Source organism: Schistocerca americana, chromosome 5, assembly GCF_021461395.2.
Source record: "Schistocerca americana isolate TAMUIC-IGC-003095 chromosome 5, iqSchAmer2.1, whole genome shotgun sequence".
NCBI classification, from domain to species: domain Eukaryota; kingdom Metazoa; phylum Arthropoda; class Insecta; order Orthoptera; family Acrididae; genus Schistocerca; species Schistocerca americana.
In genome coordinates, this window is record NC_060123.1 from 441759034 (window position 1) to 441774792 (window position 15759).

At 40.4% G+C, this 15759-nt stretch overlaps 1 protein-coding gene across 7 annotated transcripts in view; it reads left to right on the forward strand.

Moving 5' to 3' along the window:
- Positions 1–15759, forward strand: part of LOC124615403 — a 494346-nt gene that overhangs the window by 448036 nt on the left and 30551 nt on the right. For all 7 annotated transcript variants that reach the window (XM_047143247.1, XM_047143248.1, XM_047143249.1 and 4 more), the window contains 3 exons: positions 3452–3616; positions 4125–4307; positions 10713–10925. In XM_047143247.1, the coding sequence (XP_046999203.1) occupies positions 3452–3616; positions 4125–4307; positions 10713–10925 (561 nt within the window). The remainder of the gene's footprint in view (positions 1–3451; positions 3617–4124; positions 4308–10712; positions 10926–15759) is intronic.

The window sequence follows — 15759 nt, forward strand, 5'->3', positions numbered from 1 at the left end:
CGTCAGGTCCAGTGGACTTTCCTCTATTGAGTGATTCCAGTTGCTTTTCTATTCCTTGGACACTTATTTCGATGTCAGCCATTTTTTCGTTTGTGCGAGGATTTAGAGAAGGAACTGCAGTGCGGTCTTCCTCTGTGAAACAGCTTTGGAAAAAGGTGTTTAGTATTTCAGCTTTACGCGTGTCATCCTCCGTTTCAATGCCATCATCATCCCGTAGTGTCTGGATATGCTGTTTCGAGCCACTTACTGATTTAACGTAAGACCAGAACTTCCTAGGATTTTCTGTCAAGCCGGTACATAGAATTTTACTTTCGAATTCTCTGAACGCTTCACGCATAGCCCTCCTTACGCTAACTTTGACATCGTTTAGCTTCTGTTTGTCTGAGAGGTTTTGGCTGCATTTAAACTTGTGAAGCTCTCTTTGCTTTCGCAGTAGTTTCCTAACTTTGTTGTTGTACCACGGTGGGTTTTTCCCGTCCCTCACAGTTTTACTCTGCACGTACCTGTCTAAAACGCATTTTACGATTGCCTTGAACTTTTTCCATAAACACTCAACATTGTCAGTGTCGGAACAGAAATTTTCGTTTTGATCTGTTAGGTAGTCTGAAATCTGCCTTCTATTACTCTTGCTAAACAGATAAACCTTCCTCCCTTTTTTTATATTCCTATTAACTTCCATATTCAGGGATGCTGCAACGGCCTTATGATCACTGATTCCCTGTTCTGTACATACAGAGTCGAAAAGTTCGGGTCTGTTTGTTATCAGTAGGTCCAAGATGTTATCTCCACGAGTCGGTTCTCTGTTTAATTGCTCGAGGTAATTTTCGGATAGTCCACTCAGTATAATGCCACTCGATGCTCTGCCCTACCACCCATCCTAAACAACTGAGTGTCCCAGTCTATATCTGGTAAATTGAAATCTCCACCTAAGACTATAACATGCTGAGAAAATTTATGTGAAATGTATTCCAAATTTTCTCTCAGTTGTTCTGCCACTAATGCTGCTGAGTCGGGAGGACGGTAAAAGGAGCCAATTATTAACCTAGCTTGGTTGTTGAGTGTAACCTCCACCCATAATAATTCACAGGAACTATCCACTTCTACTTCACTACAGGATAAACTACTACTAACAGCGACGAACACTCCACCACCGATTGCATGCAATCTATCCTTTCTAAACACCGTCTGTACCTTTGTAAAAATTTCGGCAGAATTTATCTCTGGCTTAAGCCAGCTTTCTGTACCTATAACAATTTCAGCTTCGGTGCTTTCTATCAGCGCTTGAAGTTCTGGTACTTTACCAACGCAGCTTCGACAGTTGACAATTACAATACCGATTGCTGCTTGGTCCCCGCATGTCCTGACTTTGCCCCGCACCCGTTGAGGCTGTTGCCCTTTCTGTACTTGCCCAAGGCCATCTAACCTAAAAAACCGCCCAGCCCACGCCACACAACCCCTGCTACCCGTGTAGCCGCTTGTTGCGTGTAGTGGACTCCTGACCTATCCAGCGGAACCCGAAACCCCACCACCCTATGGCGCAAGTCGAGGAATCTGCAGCCCACACGGTCGCAGAACCGTCTCAGCCTCTGATTCAGACCCTCCACTCGGCTCTGTACCAAAGGTCCGCAGTCAGTCCTGTCGACGATGCTGCAGATGGTGAGCTCTGCTTTCATCCCGCTAGCAAGACTGGCAGTCTTCACCAAATCAGATAGCCGCCGGAAGCCAGAGAGGATTTCCTCCGATCCATAGCGACACACATCATTGGTGCCGACATGAGCGACCACCTGCAGATGGGTGCACCCTGTACCCTTCATGGCATCCGGAAGGACCCTTTCCACATCTGGAATGACTCCCCCCGGTATGCACACGGAGTGCACATTGGTTTTCTTCCCCTCTCTTGCTGCCATTTCCCTAAGGGGCCCCATTACGCGCCTGACGTTGGAGCTCCCAACTACCAGTAAGCCCACCCTCTGCGACTGCCCGGATCTTGCAGACTGAGGGGCAACCTCTGGAACAGGACAAGCAGCCATGTCCGGCTGAAGATCAGCATCAGCCTGAGACAGAGCCTGAAACCGGTTCGTCAGACAAACGGGAGAGGCCTTCCGTTCAGCCCTCTGGAATGTCTTTCACCCCCTGCCACACCTCGAGACGACCTCCCACTCTACCACAGGTGAGGGATCAGCCTCAATGCGGGCAGTATCCCGGGCAACCACAGTCGTAGTCTGATCAGGGGATGCGTGGGACGAGCTGGTCGTCCCCGACAAACCCCCATCCGGACCCCCACAGTGATGCCCATTGGCAACAGCCTCAAGCTGTGTGACCGAAGCCAACACTGCCTGAAGCTGGGAGCGAAGGGATGCCAACTCAGCCTGCGTCCGAACACAGCAGTTGCAGTCACTATCCATGCTAAAAACTGTTTTGCAAAGAACGTCTGAACTAATCTACGGAGAGCGCAAACAAATCAACAAAATTTAAACGGTTATTAAAATACAAGATTTCCTAGTAAATGCAGTAATGCTGCTACTTGCGCACTGCTGACACCAGGTTGAGATTCATTGGGAGAGTCCTTAGAAAATGTAGTCCATCAACAAAGGAGGTGGCTTACAAAACTCTCGTTCGACCTATACTTGAGTATTGCTCATCAGTGTGGGATCCGTACCAGATCGGGTTGACGGAGGAGATAGAGAAGATCCAAAGAAGAGTGGCGCGTTTCGTCACAGGGTTACTTGGTAACCGTGATAGCGTTACGGAGATGTTTAGCAAACTCAAGTGGCAGACTCTGCAAGAGAGGCACTCTGCATCGCGGTGTAGCTTGCTCGCCAGGTTTCAAGAGGGTGCGTTTTTGGATGAGGTATCGAATATATTGCTTCTCCCTACTTATACCTCCAGAGGAGATCACGAATGTAAAATTAGAGAGATTCGAGCGCGCACGGAGGCTTTCCGGCAGTCGTTCTTCCCGCGAACCATACGCGGATGGAACAGGAAAGGGAGGTAATGGCAGTGGTACGTAAAGTGTTCTCCGCCACACACCGTTGGGTGGCTTGCTGAATATAAATGTAGATGTAGATGCAGATGTAGATGTAGAGTTGGAAGGGGCGGAAGTGGGATGTTGAGCATTGCTGCAACAATATTTATATATTCAGTTTCTCATCCTTCTCTTTCTCTATTTTATAATAAAAATGTATTAGCTGAGTTAGTTGTGTGTTACGTGTCAAATTAGTTTCAGAAGTGTGTAATGTGCTGTGGTAATCAGATTATTGATAGAGTTTCTTCTAAATTTAGGGTTGTATGATGTTAATGTATATTACAGTTTATGTATGTTTGTTTCCTGGACTTCACACCATCCTGTGTACAAATTTATCCTACTATGCTACAAAGTATTTTGTACCTGTGTGTGCCCTTACTTTCTCATTCTCTTGTTGCTTATAATACTTGAAAAATTATGTTACAGGAAATCATGATGGACCATGCACTGCGCACCATATCTTATATAGCAGATATTGGTGATTTGGTGGTGCTAATGGCAAGACGACGCTTCGTGCCACACGAAGTGGATGAACCACCGAAGATAAACCGAACTCCCAAAATGATTTGTCATGTCTTTGAGAGTGAAGAGGTTTGTACATTTTCTGCAAAGTGAAGTTCCCTGACTGATTAAAAAAATTAAATGGAGAGCATTGTGTACAAGTAACTGTAAAACTGATGATGATTTATCGTAATAACAAAGTGCAAATCACACTAATGAGACTTGGTGGGAATAATTAGAAATGGAGTGACTGCTTAAAAACTGATTTTCTTGAATGCACTCTGTAAACCACTGAAGCTGTGATTTGTGAGCAACATTACAAGTGTATTGGATTATGACATAGAGGTGCTCTTATTTTACATAGTGCTAGGTGAAAAACTGAAGAAAGTGTAAACTGAGAATAGAAACTATAGTCCTAAAGAATAGAGTTCTTCTCAGAACACATTGTACATAACAGTAAACAAGAATGACAGGAAATGTTTTAGTATTATTAAATATCGTAATGCAAGCATTAAAATCACAGTACGCTGCATGCAAAAATCATTTAGTATAAATATTGATGTCAGAATTGTTATTACAGATTTATTATTTTCATTAGGCCCAGTTTATTGCACAGTCAATTGGACAAGCTTTTCAAGTGGCATATATGGAGTTTCTTAAGGCAAATGGCATAGAAGATCATAGCTTTGTGAAAGAAATGGATTACCAGGAGGTGCTCAATTCTCAGGAGATATTTGGTGATGAGCTACAGATGTTTGCCAAGAAAGAGATGCAAAAAGAGGTAAAAGAAAAATAATTGTTGTGGTTATGGTATAAAATGTAGACAGTACTACAGTTTTTATTTGTGTGTGTGTGTGTGTGTGTGTGTGTGTGTGTGTGTGTGTGTGTGTGTGTGTGTGTGTGTGTGTGTGTGAGAATTTTTGAAGAATTAATACTTTGTATTCACACTGCAGAATTGCCCTTTAAATCAATGTATGTGAATCAGCACTTGGCTAAGAAAAACTACACAAAGTACAACCTCATACAGAGAAGGAACTAAGACACAAAAATTCCAAAGAAAATGGAAACACATGTCATTAAGAACAGCTGTCAGTTAAGACTAAAAGCAATCCATAGTAATGCCACTAGTCTTTGCATTAGAACAAAATTTTGTAAGCTGATGACTAGTAAAATGCACCATAAGAATGGTAATGAAAATTCTTTCTTTCTTTGTTATGCCATCTTGAGGGCGCTTCATTTAAGCTTTATATTTGGTTTGACAATTTGACTTCTTTCCCAAAATCTCTTCATGATTCACTTACATTATTTTGTTCTGTTGTTGTGATCATTTCTTACCAGTATAATTTTTAGCTTTTTAGTGTTCCTATAGCTAGACAATTTATTGAGACTTTCTTTGTGATGTTCATATCTTGTAAATTTGCTCTAGTTACCCCTAAGCAGTTGATACTACCTCTTTTGAATTAATAATATTAGTGAATCTGTTGGTATCTATCCTATAAATATAGTCATAGAATTTCAGTTATCACTTGCACAATATGTTTGCGAACTTATCTATTAGCATGAAGAAATCAGATGTTGTAATGTTGCAGTATTACTCTGCGTATTAAGAGGTATGTCCACGAAGTAAGTTCCATTTGCTTATTTAAAACAAACATGTACAGATACAGAAAAAATATTTATTGTACAAAAAATCCAAAATTTTGTAGGCACTTGTCATAGCGTGGCACAAGTTTTTGTGTGCCTTCTTCATAGAAGGTTGCCGCCTGTGTATTCAACCATGTGGTAACATGTTCTAACAGCTCGTCATCATTGTTGAAGTGTTGACCAGCAAGAACAGATTTTAGGTGTAAGAAGAGATGAAAGGGCGCGAAGCGAGGTCTGGGCTGAACGGAGGCTGATCAAATGCGTCCCAGTGAAATTCCTGTAAGAGTTGTTTGGTCACATTCACTGTGTGAGGTCAGGTATTATTCTGGAAAACTACACCACCTTTTGACAGGAATCCTCGGCGCTTGTTCTGTATTGTGCGGCACACTTTCTTGATGGTCTCGCAGTAACCATGTCCATTGATTGTTTGGCCTCGTGGTAAGAAATCAATCAGCAAAATGCCTTTTCTGTCCCAAAAACCGCTGCACATGACTTTTCGAGGTGTCAAGATTTGCTTAGGCTTAACCTTCATTGGGGATGAAGTGTGTGTCCATTTCATTGATTGCCATTTTGTTTCAGGGGTGTCGTATGTTACCCAAGTTTTATCCCCCGTGACTATCCAAGAAAGAAAACAATTGCTTTCTTCATTGTGGTGTGTCAAAAACTGAAGTGCACTGCCCATCCGTTGTTTTTTGTGTTGTTCAGTAAGAATTTTGGGTACCCAACATGAGCAAAGTTTTCGAAATTTCAGTTTTTCAGTAACAATTTCATGAATTAGTGATTGTGAGATTTGTGGAACTGCCATAGCAAGGGCACTAAGTTTAAACTTATGATTGTGCTTAATCCTCTCTTCATTTGTGTGAACTAGTTCATCAGTAACCACAGATAATCGTCCACTTCCTTCTTCATTGTGCACTTGATCACATCCTTCATTGAACAGTCTGACCCATCTTCTAACCATTTAATCACTCGTAGCATTTCGTCCGTAAACCTCGCATATTTGCCAATGAATTTCCTTTGGTTTAATTTTCTTTGAATATAGAAAACAAATCACAGATCTGATTTCACATGCTGTGGGATTTTCAATTATGGCTGATATTATAAAGAAGCACTACAAACCACACATCGGCAACAGCGATCTGAAAGTGGTGTACATGTCTTCTCCTTGAGTCAGAGTAACTGCGGCGCATCCTCAGAACTGCAATCGTAGTGCTGCCGCGGATAGAAAGAGAAACAGAACTTACTTTGTGGACGACCCTATTATTATTATTATTATTATTATTATTGTTGTTGTTGTTGTTGTTGTTGTTGTTGTTGTTCTTGTTGTTACTTTCTCCTATAGTTGTTCCAAGTGATTCTGGGTACTGTTTAAAGTTTGATAGGTCTTTCTAAGTTTCCACTGTTTTCATCCCGTATATGAAAAATTGTCCCATACTCCATCTTTAGTAGAAATTTCCTGCTGCTTTCGTGCAAATTTTCCTTGTAATGGGTTTGCTTGTGACATATCCATAGCCCTGTATTATTTGCTACTAATATTTTTGTTTCTGTGGCAGATTTAGTTTTGTTCTTTAATTTTTGCCATGCCTGAAATATGATCAATGAAAAACTAAGCATTTTATATTATTTTGCGGCCAGAATTGCCATTGTTAATGCCTTTCAAATCTTTTCCCATTCCCTTACAATTTCAAATTGTTGACAAATACTTATGTGAAAATGGATTCTTGATACCATTGTAATCAACAAATCAGCATGTTTATATTCAATGTAGCTTAAAAGTTAAAATTTCATATCATAATTGTTTACTAGTGTACTGATAGGGTTGAGTCACCATGTACGTGGTGGGAATAATGCTACGTAAGGAATGTCTGGAGGTGGAAAGTACAGTCTAGTTTCATGATAGGATCAAAGGTGTTGTGTCATTCTGGATAACAACTTATAATTAGTTGTGAATTTTTAATCTGCATGTGAGAATATTACAGATGAATTTCCATGTGATCAGACCTGTAAATATTATTTGCTTGGCCCCCAATTAAGCACTCTCACTTTCACCACCTGTTGTGTAGAGTCAGTCCAGCAGTGATCCGACATGTCTATAATTTAGTTACAGCTTAGGCAGCTGCAGATAAGCAGTGTCAGGAACATGTTGAACCAGCAAAGGATTTGATGAGATGAACATCAGCATCTGAGTCATATATTTGTAAAGTAAGAATCTGCTTCGGTAGTAATGAGAACTTATTTATTAAATAATGGAAAATCGATTGTAAAGAGAATTTATTTATTAAACAATGAAAAGTCTGGGATGGACTAATGACAATCATTACTTCGGAAAGTTGAGCTTGCTTACTCCCATTTGTAAGCAAGCTATGAACAGCCAGCAAACCAAGTCATTGCGTTCAGCAAGGGGCTCAGCCTCCTTGCTGGCCTCGATGACTTGCTCGGCAGGCTGCTTGTAGCTCCCTTAGACTTGCAAGCATGTAAGCTGAACTTTACACTTTGACTGGCCTAACTGCCATATCTATAGGATTGATAATTCTCTGAAACTGGTTGTGCAGTTAATAAATTTTCATTACAATTGAAGCATATGTTGCTTTACAAATAATGGAGTAGTAGCATATGGTCACCTCTTGACAGTCGGAAAGCCACATCATGTCATTGCGAACATTGTTCCTCCAAACTCTTGGCAAGATCCCAGGCTGTTGGTTTTATTACAGGCTGTAGAATATTTTTGCCCCAGATCATCACATCACAAACTGTATATTTTGTAGAGTTTTAGCAGTGTCTACTCATGAGAAACACTCTTCTTATGAAAAATACCAACATTAACTGTGGAGTGCTTGGAGCAATTTCAGTCAGTAACAAATCACTGAATAGGAGAGGTGTTGAACCACGAATGGGCACTTAAACAAGACTTAAAACTTTGCTTGTTTTTGTACGAATTCGGTTTCAAGCTAGATGTAATGCATGCGCACATGGCTACAGCAGGGAGAGTTGGGGGAGGGTGGCTGACAGCTACGTAGAATATGGGGGAAAGAGAAAGCAGGTGCACGAGCTAAGAACATGACATGAACACCAGCACCTGGCGAATTCGTGAAGCACACAACAGTGGTATAGAGGAGTGGATTGGGAGGGGTTGACTGAACGGAGGAAGGGTAGATGGGGCAAGAGGGTGTGGGTTCTGGGTGAGTGAACTTAGGCTCTTGGGATAGTGTGGAGGTGGGTGTGGGGTAGAAGGCTAGAAGAGGTTGAAGCCAGGAGGGTTATGGGAAGGATGTGTAAGAGGTGCAACTAGCATTTACGTAGTTCACAGGAGCTGCTGGTATTAGGGGATGGTAAGAGGCAGGGGCGAAGGATCTAGATTGAATGGGTTGTGAAGCAGCCGTTGAAATCGAACATTTCGTTTTTGGCAGCATTTTCCACTACTGGATGGTCAGCTCTGTTCTTGTCTACAGTTTGGCAGTGGCCATTCATTCGGATATGTATGTGGTACACCACAATCACTGCAAATGTGACGTCCTAGTGCTGTGTATTTACCCAGCACACTGTGAACATACGGGTGTGTGTGTGTGTGTGTGTGTGTGTGTGTGTGTGTGTGTGTGTGTGTGTGTGTGTGTGTTGCATTTTTAATCGTAAATTATTTACAAACTCTCTACGTATATGATTTAGTATGTGAAAACATTTGATGTTGGAGCAAGACCCTCTAAGCACTCTTACAGATAATGTGAGGGAGTGAAGGTGGGGGCATTTATCAAAAGCAAATGATATTACTGTCCCTTCCAAAGTTTTGGGGTTGCTAGTCTAATTGCTGTCAGTCCTGACTAACTCAGAGTTTCTCGTAGTGACATGCTTTAATGAAATCTTCTTGGTTTTCAAGCAGTGTCATTCAAATAAAACACTTGAGCTCTCAATGACTTTCTCTGCCATCTTTGTCAAGAATAAAAACTGCTGACTGCTTGGGCTGGTGCAATTTCCAGTTTATATTGGCGCAATTTCAGCATTTTGCATCTATCAGATTGGACAGAAGCTACACATGAGCAGGAGGAGTTCGGCAGCTGTGGACCACTGCAGGACCGAGTGGCACTGGGAATCTGCACAACATTTGGAATTGTTGCTCCCACCAACTTACAAGCATCAAGCATCCGTCTTTGCTTTCTTTTGATGCCCAAAGCCCTCCCTAACACCCCACTATGTATGTACCCCCTGTCTCTGTTTACAACCCTATACGCAAGGTAGTGGTTCCAAACACAGTAGTTCACAGAGCATAGATTATTTTGGTTAGTGGCAACCTAGTCTGAACTGCAGCATTTGAGATGGATATTCACAGGGAATGATTATAGCAAGGGAGACATTTTAAATGCTTTCAAGTGTCACTTATGAAGGAAACTGTGTAAGTTGGCTGGTTTTTTGCCATACTGTGAGGGAATGAGCAGCAAGTTAGGATGTGTGCTACAGAGACATGGACTGAGACTAGTGTTCCAGCCTACCCCTAAATACAAAATATGCTGCGCCCCGTTAAAGTCGACATAGTATTTGTGTGCCCAGTGTGTATGGTGTCCTTTGCAAATGCAGCAGCATCTACATAGGTCAAACTATTTGTACAGTTATGGAGTGTTGTACCGAGTAAAAAAAGGCAACTTGAGTAGTCGTCAATAGCTAAGCATGGCCTGAAAAATGGACACAAAATACTAGAGTGTTGGTTCATGCATCTGAGATTAAAATAAGCAGCAGCAATTTTAACAGAGTGGGGAAGTGGGCATTGAATATTGAAAGAAAGCAAAGATGGATGCTCAACACTTATAGGGAGGCAAATTTGCCACTGGCCCCTTGTGCCTGTCAGTCCAATGGCAGCCTGTAGCTGCTGGGAACTGACCAACTTGCCTTCCGTGCATAGGTCATTTTGACCCTCTCTGAGTGGTGCAGTTGCTACAATTGTGACAGTGTGAACGAAAATCAGTGTCGGCCTGGGCAGGCGATGATTTTTACTCCTTATGATGATGGTGAAGACAGCCATTGACAGCTAGACTTTTATTCAAAATAGTGCGACTTTAAAACCAAGAAGATTTTATTTATTCAGTCTTGAAGGTAGAGTTGGTGGTTGGAGGGGGTGACGTGTAAAGCATAACTCTGCAAAACATGGATCAATTTTAGCCAAACTTGGTACATATGGTTTACTATCCAGGAAAGCATACTGCAGGGATAAGACAGTCCTGATACTCCCGTTTATTTATTAATTCACTTGGAGTGGAAGTTAGAAATACTGTATATATTTAAGTTTTTCTTTATATTAATATTACAGTGAAATTTTAAATTATTTCATTTTATAATTTGTATACTGTATTTGTACTTTTAAAAATATGTAAATAAACTTTTTTTTTACATAACAAAGACTCTCATTCATTTTGCTATTTAAGATTGAAATAAATAAGTAACTGGCTAAACAACTGTGTTTCTGTTTGTATTCAGTCTACACAACTTTACATTCTAAGAACTGATTTTTTTCATAATTTTGTAAATAATTGTTAAAGGAATAATACTGAATCTGCAGGTGGTGGTACCTAAAGCAAAAGGTGAGATACTTGGGGTCGTGATAGTAGAGTCAGGCTGGGGATCAATGCTGCCAACAGTTGTGATTGCCAACCTTGCACCTGCGGGAGCTGCTGCGCGTTGTGGGCAGCTCAATATTGGTGACCAGATCATCGCAATCAACGGTGTCAGTCTTGTTGGACTACCTCTTTCAACATGCCAGACATACATAAAGGTTAGTGGTTGTGTTATGGTTACATTCCAATAATAAGACAATATATTGGCAAAACACACAAGAGCGCGCGCGCGCACACACACACACACACACACACACACACACACACACACACACACACACAATATAAGGAATGTGTTAAATATTTTAAGGAAATAAATAATTAAATGTCTCATGTATTAGAATACACAACCAGCTATAATTACATTATCTTCTTTGGCAAAGTCTTTATGCAAAGTGTCTAAATCACATGCGACATCATGGAGTTCTGCTTTAGGTTTAAAAATAATAGCGACCTGTTATTAAATACCAGAAATGTGCTACTACATTCCCCTCAAGTGACATCTGTCTAACAGAAAGAATTTCTAGGTCATTTATCCTAGACTTGCATCCATACATTGAGAGTCTTTAGAGTACTGAAATTCTGTAAGATCTTTAAACTGAAGTTTAAAGATTTGCAGAATCTGCTAAATCTTTCGCCATGGTTGGCAGTTATGTTTCCAGTTCAGTAATTTTACCTGTTAGCATTACTGCTGGATGCTGCAACTATTAATACTAATTGAGCATTAGCCCTTAATCAATTCAATTAGTTCAATTTCAAAACAAAGTTTTCACCCGTCCCCTCTCCCCACACCACCCAAGTAAATTGCATCACAACATCCCCCTATACGAGATTGCAGCCAGTATTTGCAGTGTTATTTCTCATTTCTTAATGCCTGTTTTCACACTATTACTAGCAGCACTCAGAACATTTTAACAGTACAGTAGTGATTATTGTTCATTAATGATTGTGCAAATTTAGTGTGTGCTTATTTTGCATAAAATGTTTGGTTAAAAATCTTTTTTTGACAAAATATGATATTCAGTATTTGGTTAAAAGTATTTCTTTGGTGAAGTATAATATTCTGCTAATTTGTGATTGAGTATTTCACTAAGTAACATCATCAGATAAATTTACGCAAGTGAAGATAACAATTTCATGATTTGATTCCTTCTACAGAGATTGAGAGCCGAGTCTGTGTTCATTGAACATGCATAACCAAAATTTGGTGACATAAATTAATAATCATTAAAATCTGGAGAACATTAGGTAACTGAATATCATCACCTATGTATAATTTAAACAATTTAAGTAATGCACACCAGGAAGGATCTTGGGAGGCACTATTGTTACCTGTTCCATATTGAATTGTTATTTGGAGTGACATCTCGTGGCAGTGATTTGAGCTGCAATCTACGACGACGCCCAGTCTGCCCACCTGCAGCGTGCCTTATCCCACATTTTGCAATGTAACATCCCTACAAGGTGCCCTCTGCCATGCAACATTGGTTCGAGGTGCCCCCTGCCACACAATGTTGGTGCGAAACACCCTCTCCTATGCGGTGTTCGTGCGAAGTGCTGGGATAAAAAAAGGAACTTGTTTTAAAATTGGCTCCTTCCCCCTCCCCTCACCACCCCTCCATCGCCACTCTGTCTTTACAAAGTAAAAGATCTGTAAGACAGATATTTAGTAATAGAACCCTTTTGTAGATCTGACAAGACAGTAAAGTCTAAGAAGTCATAAAAATCAGCAAATTTCATGCAACACTGAGCATTAGTCTTTGCAAAAGCTTAAACATTTTTTGTATGAAAGAGAGAATCATTCAGACTGTTTTGTCCACGATGAAGCCTCTCTCATGTTAATGCTGCAGGTATTTGTCAGTAGTGGCATACAAATTGTGTATCAATTGTCTTGAAGGCACTAGTTTCCTGTGGATAACAAAGTAAACTTTGGAGTATCTTGCCATTCAAACCACAATAGCAGCAAATTTAATGTATGTAATCAGCTCTTCTGGCAAATGTTCGAATAACGTAAGTAGATTAATATTTTTGTAGTTGTTTCATGTTGTTGTTGTTGGTTGCAGTACTGTGTGCATCAGCTTCTTCTTTCTATTATTATACTTCACTCATTCCATGTCCATGAAGACGCCTCCTCATAGCTCGATCAACAGAACACAATATTTTCTACTAATACTGTGTGTAAATTTACCATGTAATTTGTAATGCTGTTATTGTGCCCTTCAGTCTGAAGATTGATTTGATGCAGCCTTGACACTGCTCCAGCCTGTGCAAGCCCCATTGTCTCCGAATAACAAGACCATTTGAACCTGATTACTGTATTCAAGTCTTGGTCTCCCTCTACAACATTTACCCTTACACTTCTCTGCATTACCAGACTGATGATTCCTTCATGCCTTGGAATGTGTCCTAACAAGCAATCCCTTCCTTTAGTCAAGCTGTAATCTGTAGCATTCTTCTGTAGCACCACATTTCAAAAGTTTGTATATTCTTCTTCCCTGAACTGTTTATCATCCACATTACACTTCTATAGAATACTGCACTCCAGACAATTGCTTTCATAAAGACTTCCACATAGCCCTCATTTTTAGAAATGCTGTTATTGTTAGTGACATCAACATACATAGCCCATAAGGAACCATACGGCGTTTGGCAGAGGGTACACTGTCATTTGCTTTCCTGTTCCACTCACAAATAGAGCAACGGAGAAACTACTGTCTACATGCCTTCAAATGAGCCTTAATTTCTCCTATCTTCAGAGTCATTCCCTTGGCAGCAGTAGAATCAATCTGTAGTCTGCTTCAAATGCCAGTTCTCTAAATTATTTCAATATTGTTCCTCGGAAAAAAAAAATGTCGTCTTCCTTCCAGGGACTCAGATTTCAATTCTCAAATCATCTCTGTAATACTTGCATGTTTGAGCCTTCTGGTAACAGATCTAGCAGCCCTCTTCCTTTAATCTGACCTGGTACGGATTTAAAGTACTTGAGCGGTCCCCAAGAATTGGTCATTTCAGTTCTATGGTTGGTTTCCTTCACAGATCAATGACACTTTCCTAAAATTCTCACAATAAATCGATGCCGATCATTCACCTTCCCTAATGCAGTTCTCACTTGCTCGTTCCATTTCTTATTGCTTTGCAATATTATGCCTAGATGTTTAATCGACACGACTATGTCAAGCAGCATACCACTAACTGTGTTCAAACTTTATGGATTTGCTTTTCCTACAGTCTGTGTTAACTTAAATTTTTCTGCAATTGGATCTAGATGCCATTCGTCACACCAAGTGGAAATTTTGTCTAAGTATCTTCTGTCCTCTTACAGGGACTCAACTATGACATCTTCGTGTATGCCACAGTGTCATCAGCAAATGGCTGCAGATTGCTGCTCACCCTGTCCACTAGCTCATTTCTATATGTAGAAAATAATAGAGGTCCAATCGCACTTCCCTGGGGCACTTCTGATGATACCCTCATCTCTGATGAATATGTGGCATCAAGGGCAACATACTGGGTTCTGTTATTTAAGAAGTCTTTGAGGCACTCGCATATCTGGGAACCTATTGTGTATGCTCATACCTCTGTTAACAGACTGCAGTGAGGCGACATGTCAAATGCTCTTCAGAAATCTAGGAATATGGAATCTTCCAGTTACCTTTCATCCAGGTTTGCAGGATATCATGTGAGAAAAGGATAAATTGAGTTTCACACAGGTGATGATTTCTACAGACTGTGCTGATTCATGGACAGAGACTTTTCAGTCTCAATAAAAATTTATTAAATTCAATAAGAATATATTCAAGACTTCCACAACGAACCACTGTTAAGATATTGAACTGTAATTTTGCTGGTCCATTCTTTTATCCTTGTGTACAGGAGTCAGCTGTGCTTTTTTCCATTTGCTTGGAACTTTGTGCTGGGTGAGATATTCACTATAGCCAATGTGCTTTTTATAACCCCTTTCTTCAGCCATCATCAGTTATTTTTCAGAGCAAATAGCAAAATTTGTCTTGTACTTTTATTGTCTCATTTCCTAACCTAATTCCTTGAGCATCACCTTATTTAATTTGACTTCATTCCATTATCAATGTTTTACTGTTGATGTTAATCTGTCCAAGAAACTATCTATTTCTTTCAACTTGTTCTTCCAAGTTCATTGCTATACCTGACAGAATTACAATGTCATTGGCAACTGTCAATACTTTAATTTCTTCTCTCCAAACTTTCCCTTGGTTTCCTTTACTGCTAGCTTAGTGTAAAAACTGAAGAACATTGGGGTCAAAGAGTACAGGGTGTCCCACAAAGGCAGAACTTTAAGTGGAACAAAAATAATTAAAACTACAAAATTTTAAGTCATATAGATGGTCAAGAAATTGCTGATGTTTCACTGTTGAAGATCTTCAAAATGTTCTCCATCAGCAACAATACAGTGTCTGACACACTATGGAATAGATCTAAACATGTTACGGTTGCCATTGGACTAGATTCAGATGCAGATGCAGATGCAATTACCCCTCTCATGTCATCCAGTGTACATGGCTTTGTGACATAGATGGCGTCCTTCAGAGCAACCCATAGAAAGAAGTATAAGGGCCTTGGCTTGGGAGATCTGAGTGGAAACTCAAAAATTCCTCGTTAGCCTATCCACCACTCAGCAAATGTTCCATCCAGGAATTGCAGCATGTCACAATGGTAATGTGACGGTCCACTGTCTCAGTGAAAAAATAACCTTCATCTCGGCACAGTTGGTGAAGAGTTGGTACAATTCATTCTTGCAACATGATAAGGCAGTCTACACCTGTCACTGTTCCTTCTAAGAAGAATGGGCCTACAAGCCCTTTGCAGACATACCGCACCACAATGACACCTCAGGAAGATAAGCAGCTTATTCTGCTGTAATGTGGGGATTATCTCTTGCCCACTACACAGCTGTGGTGATTGATGGTTCCATTCAGTTGAAATGTCACCTCATCAGACCAAACAATAGCATCAGTC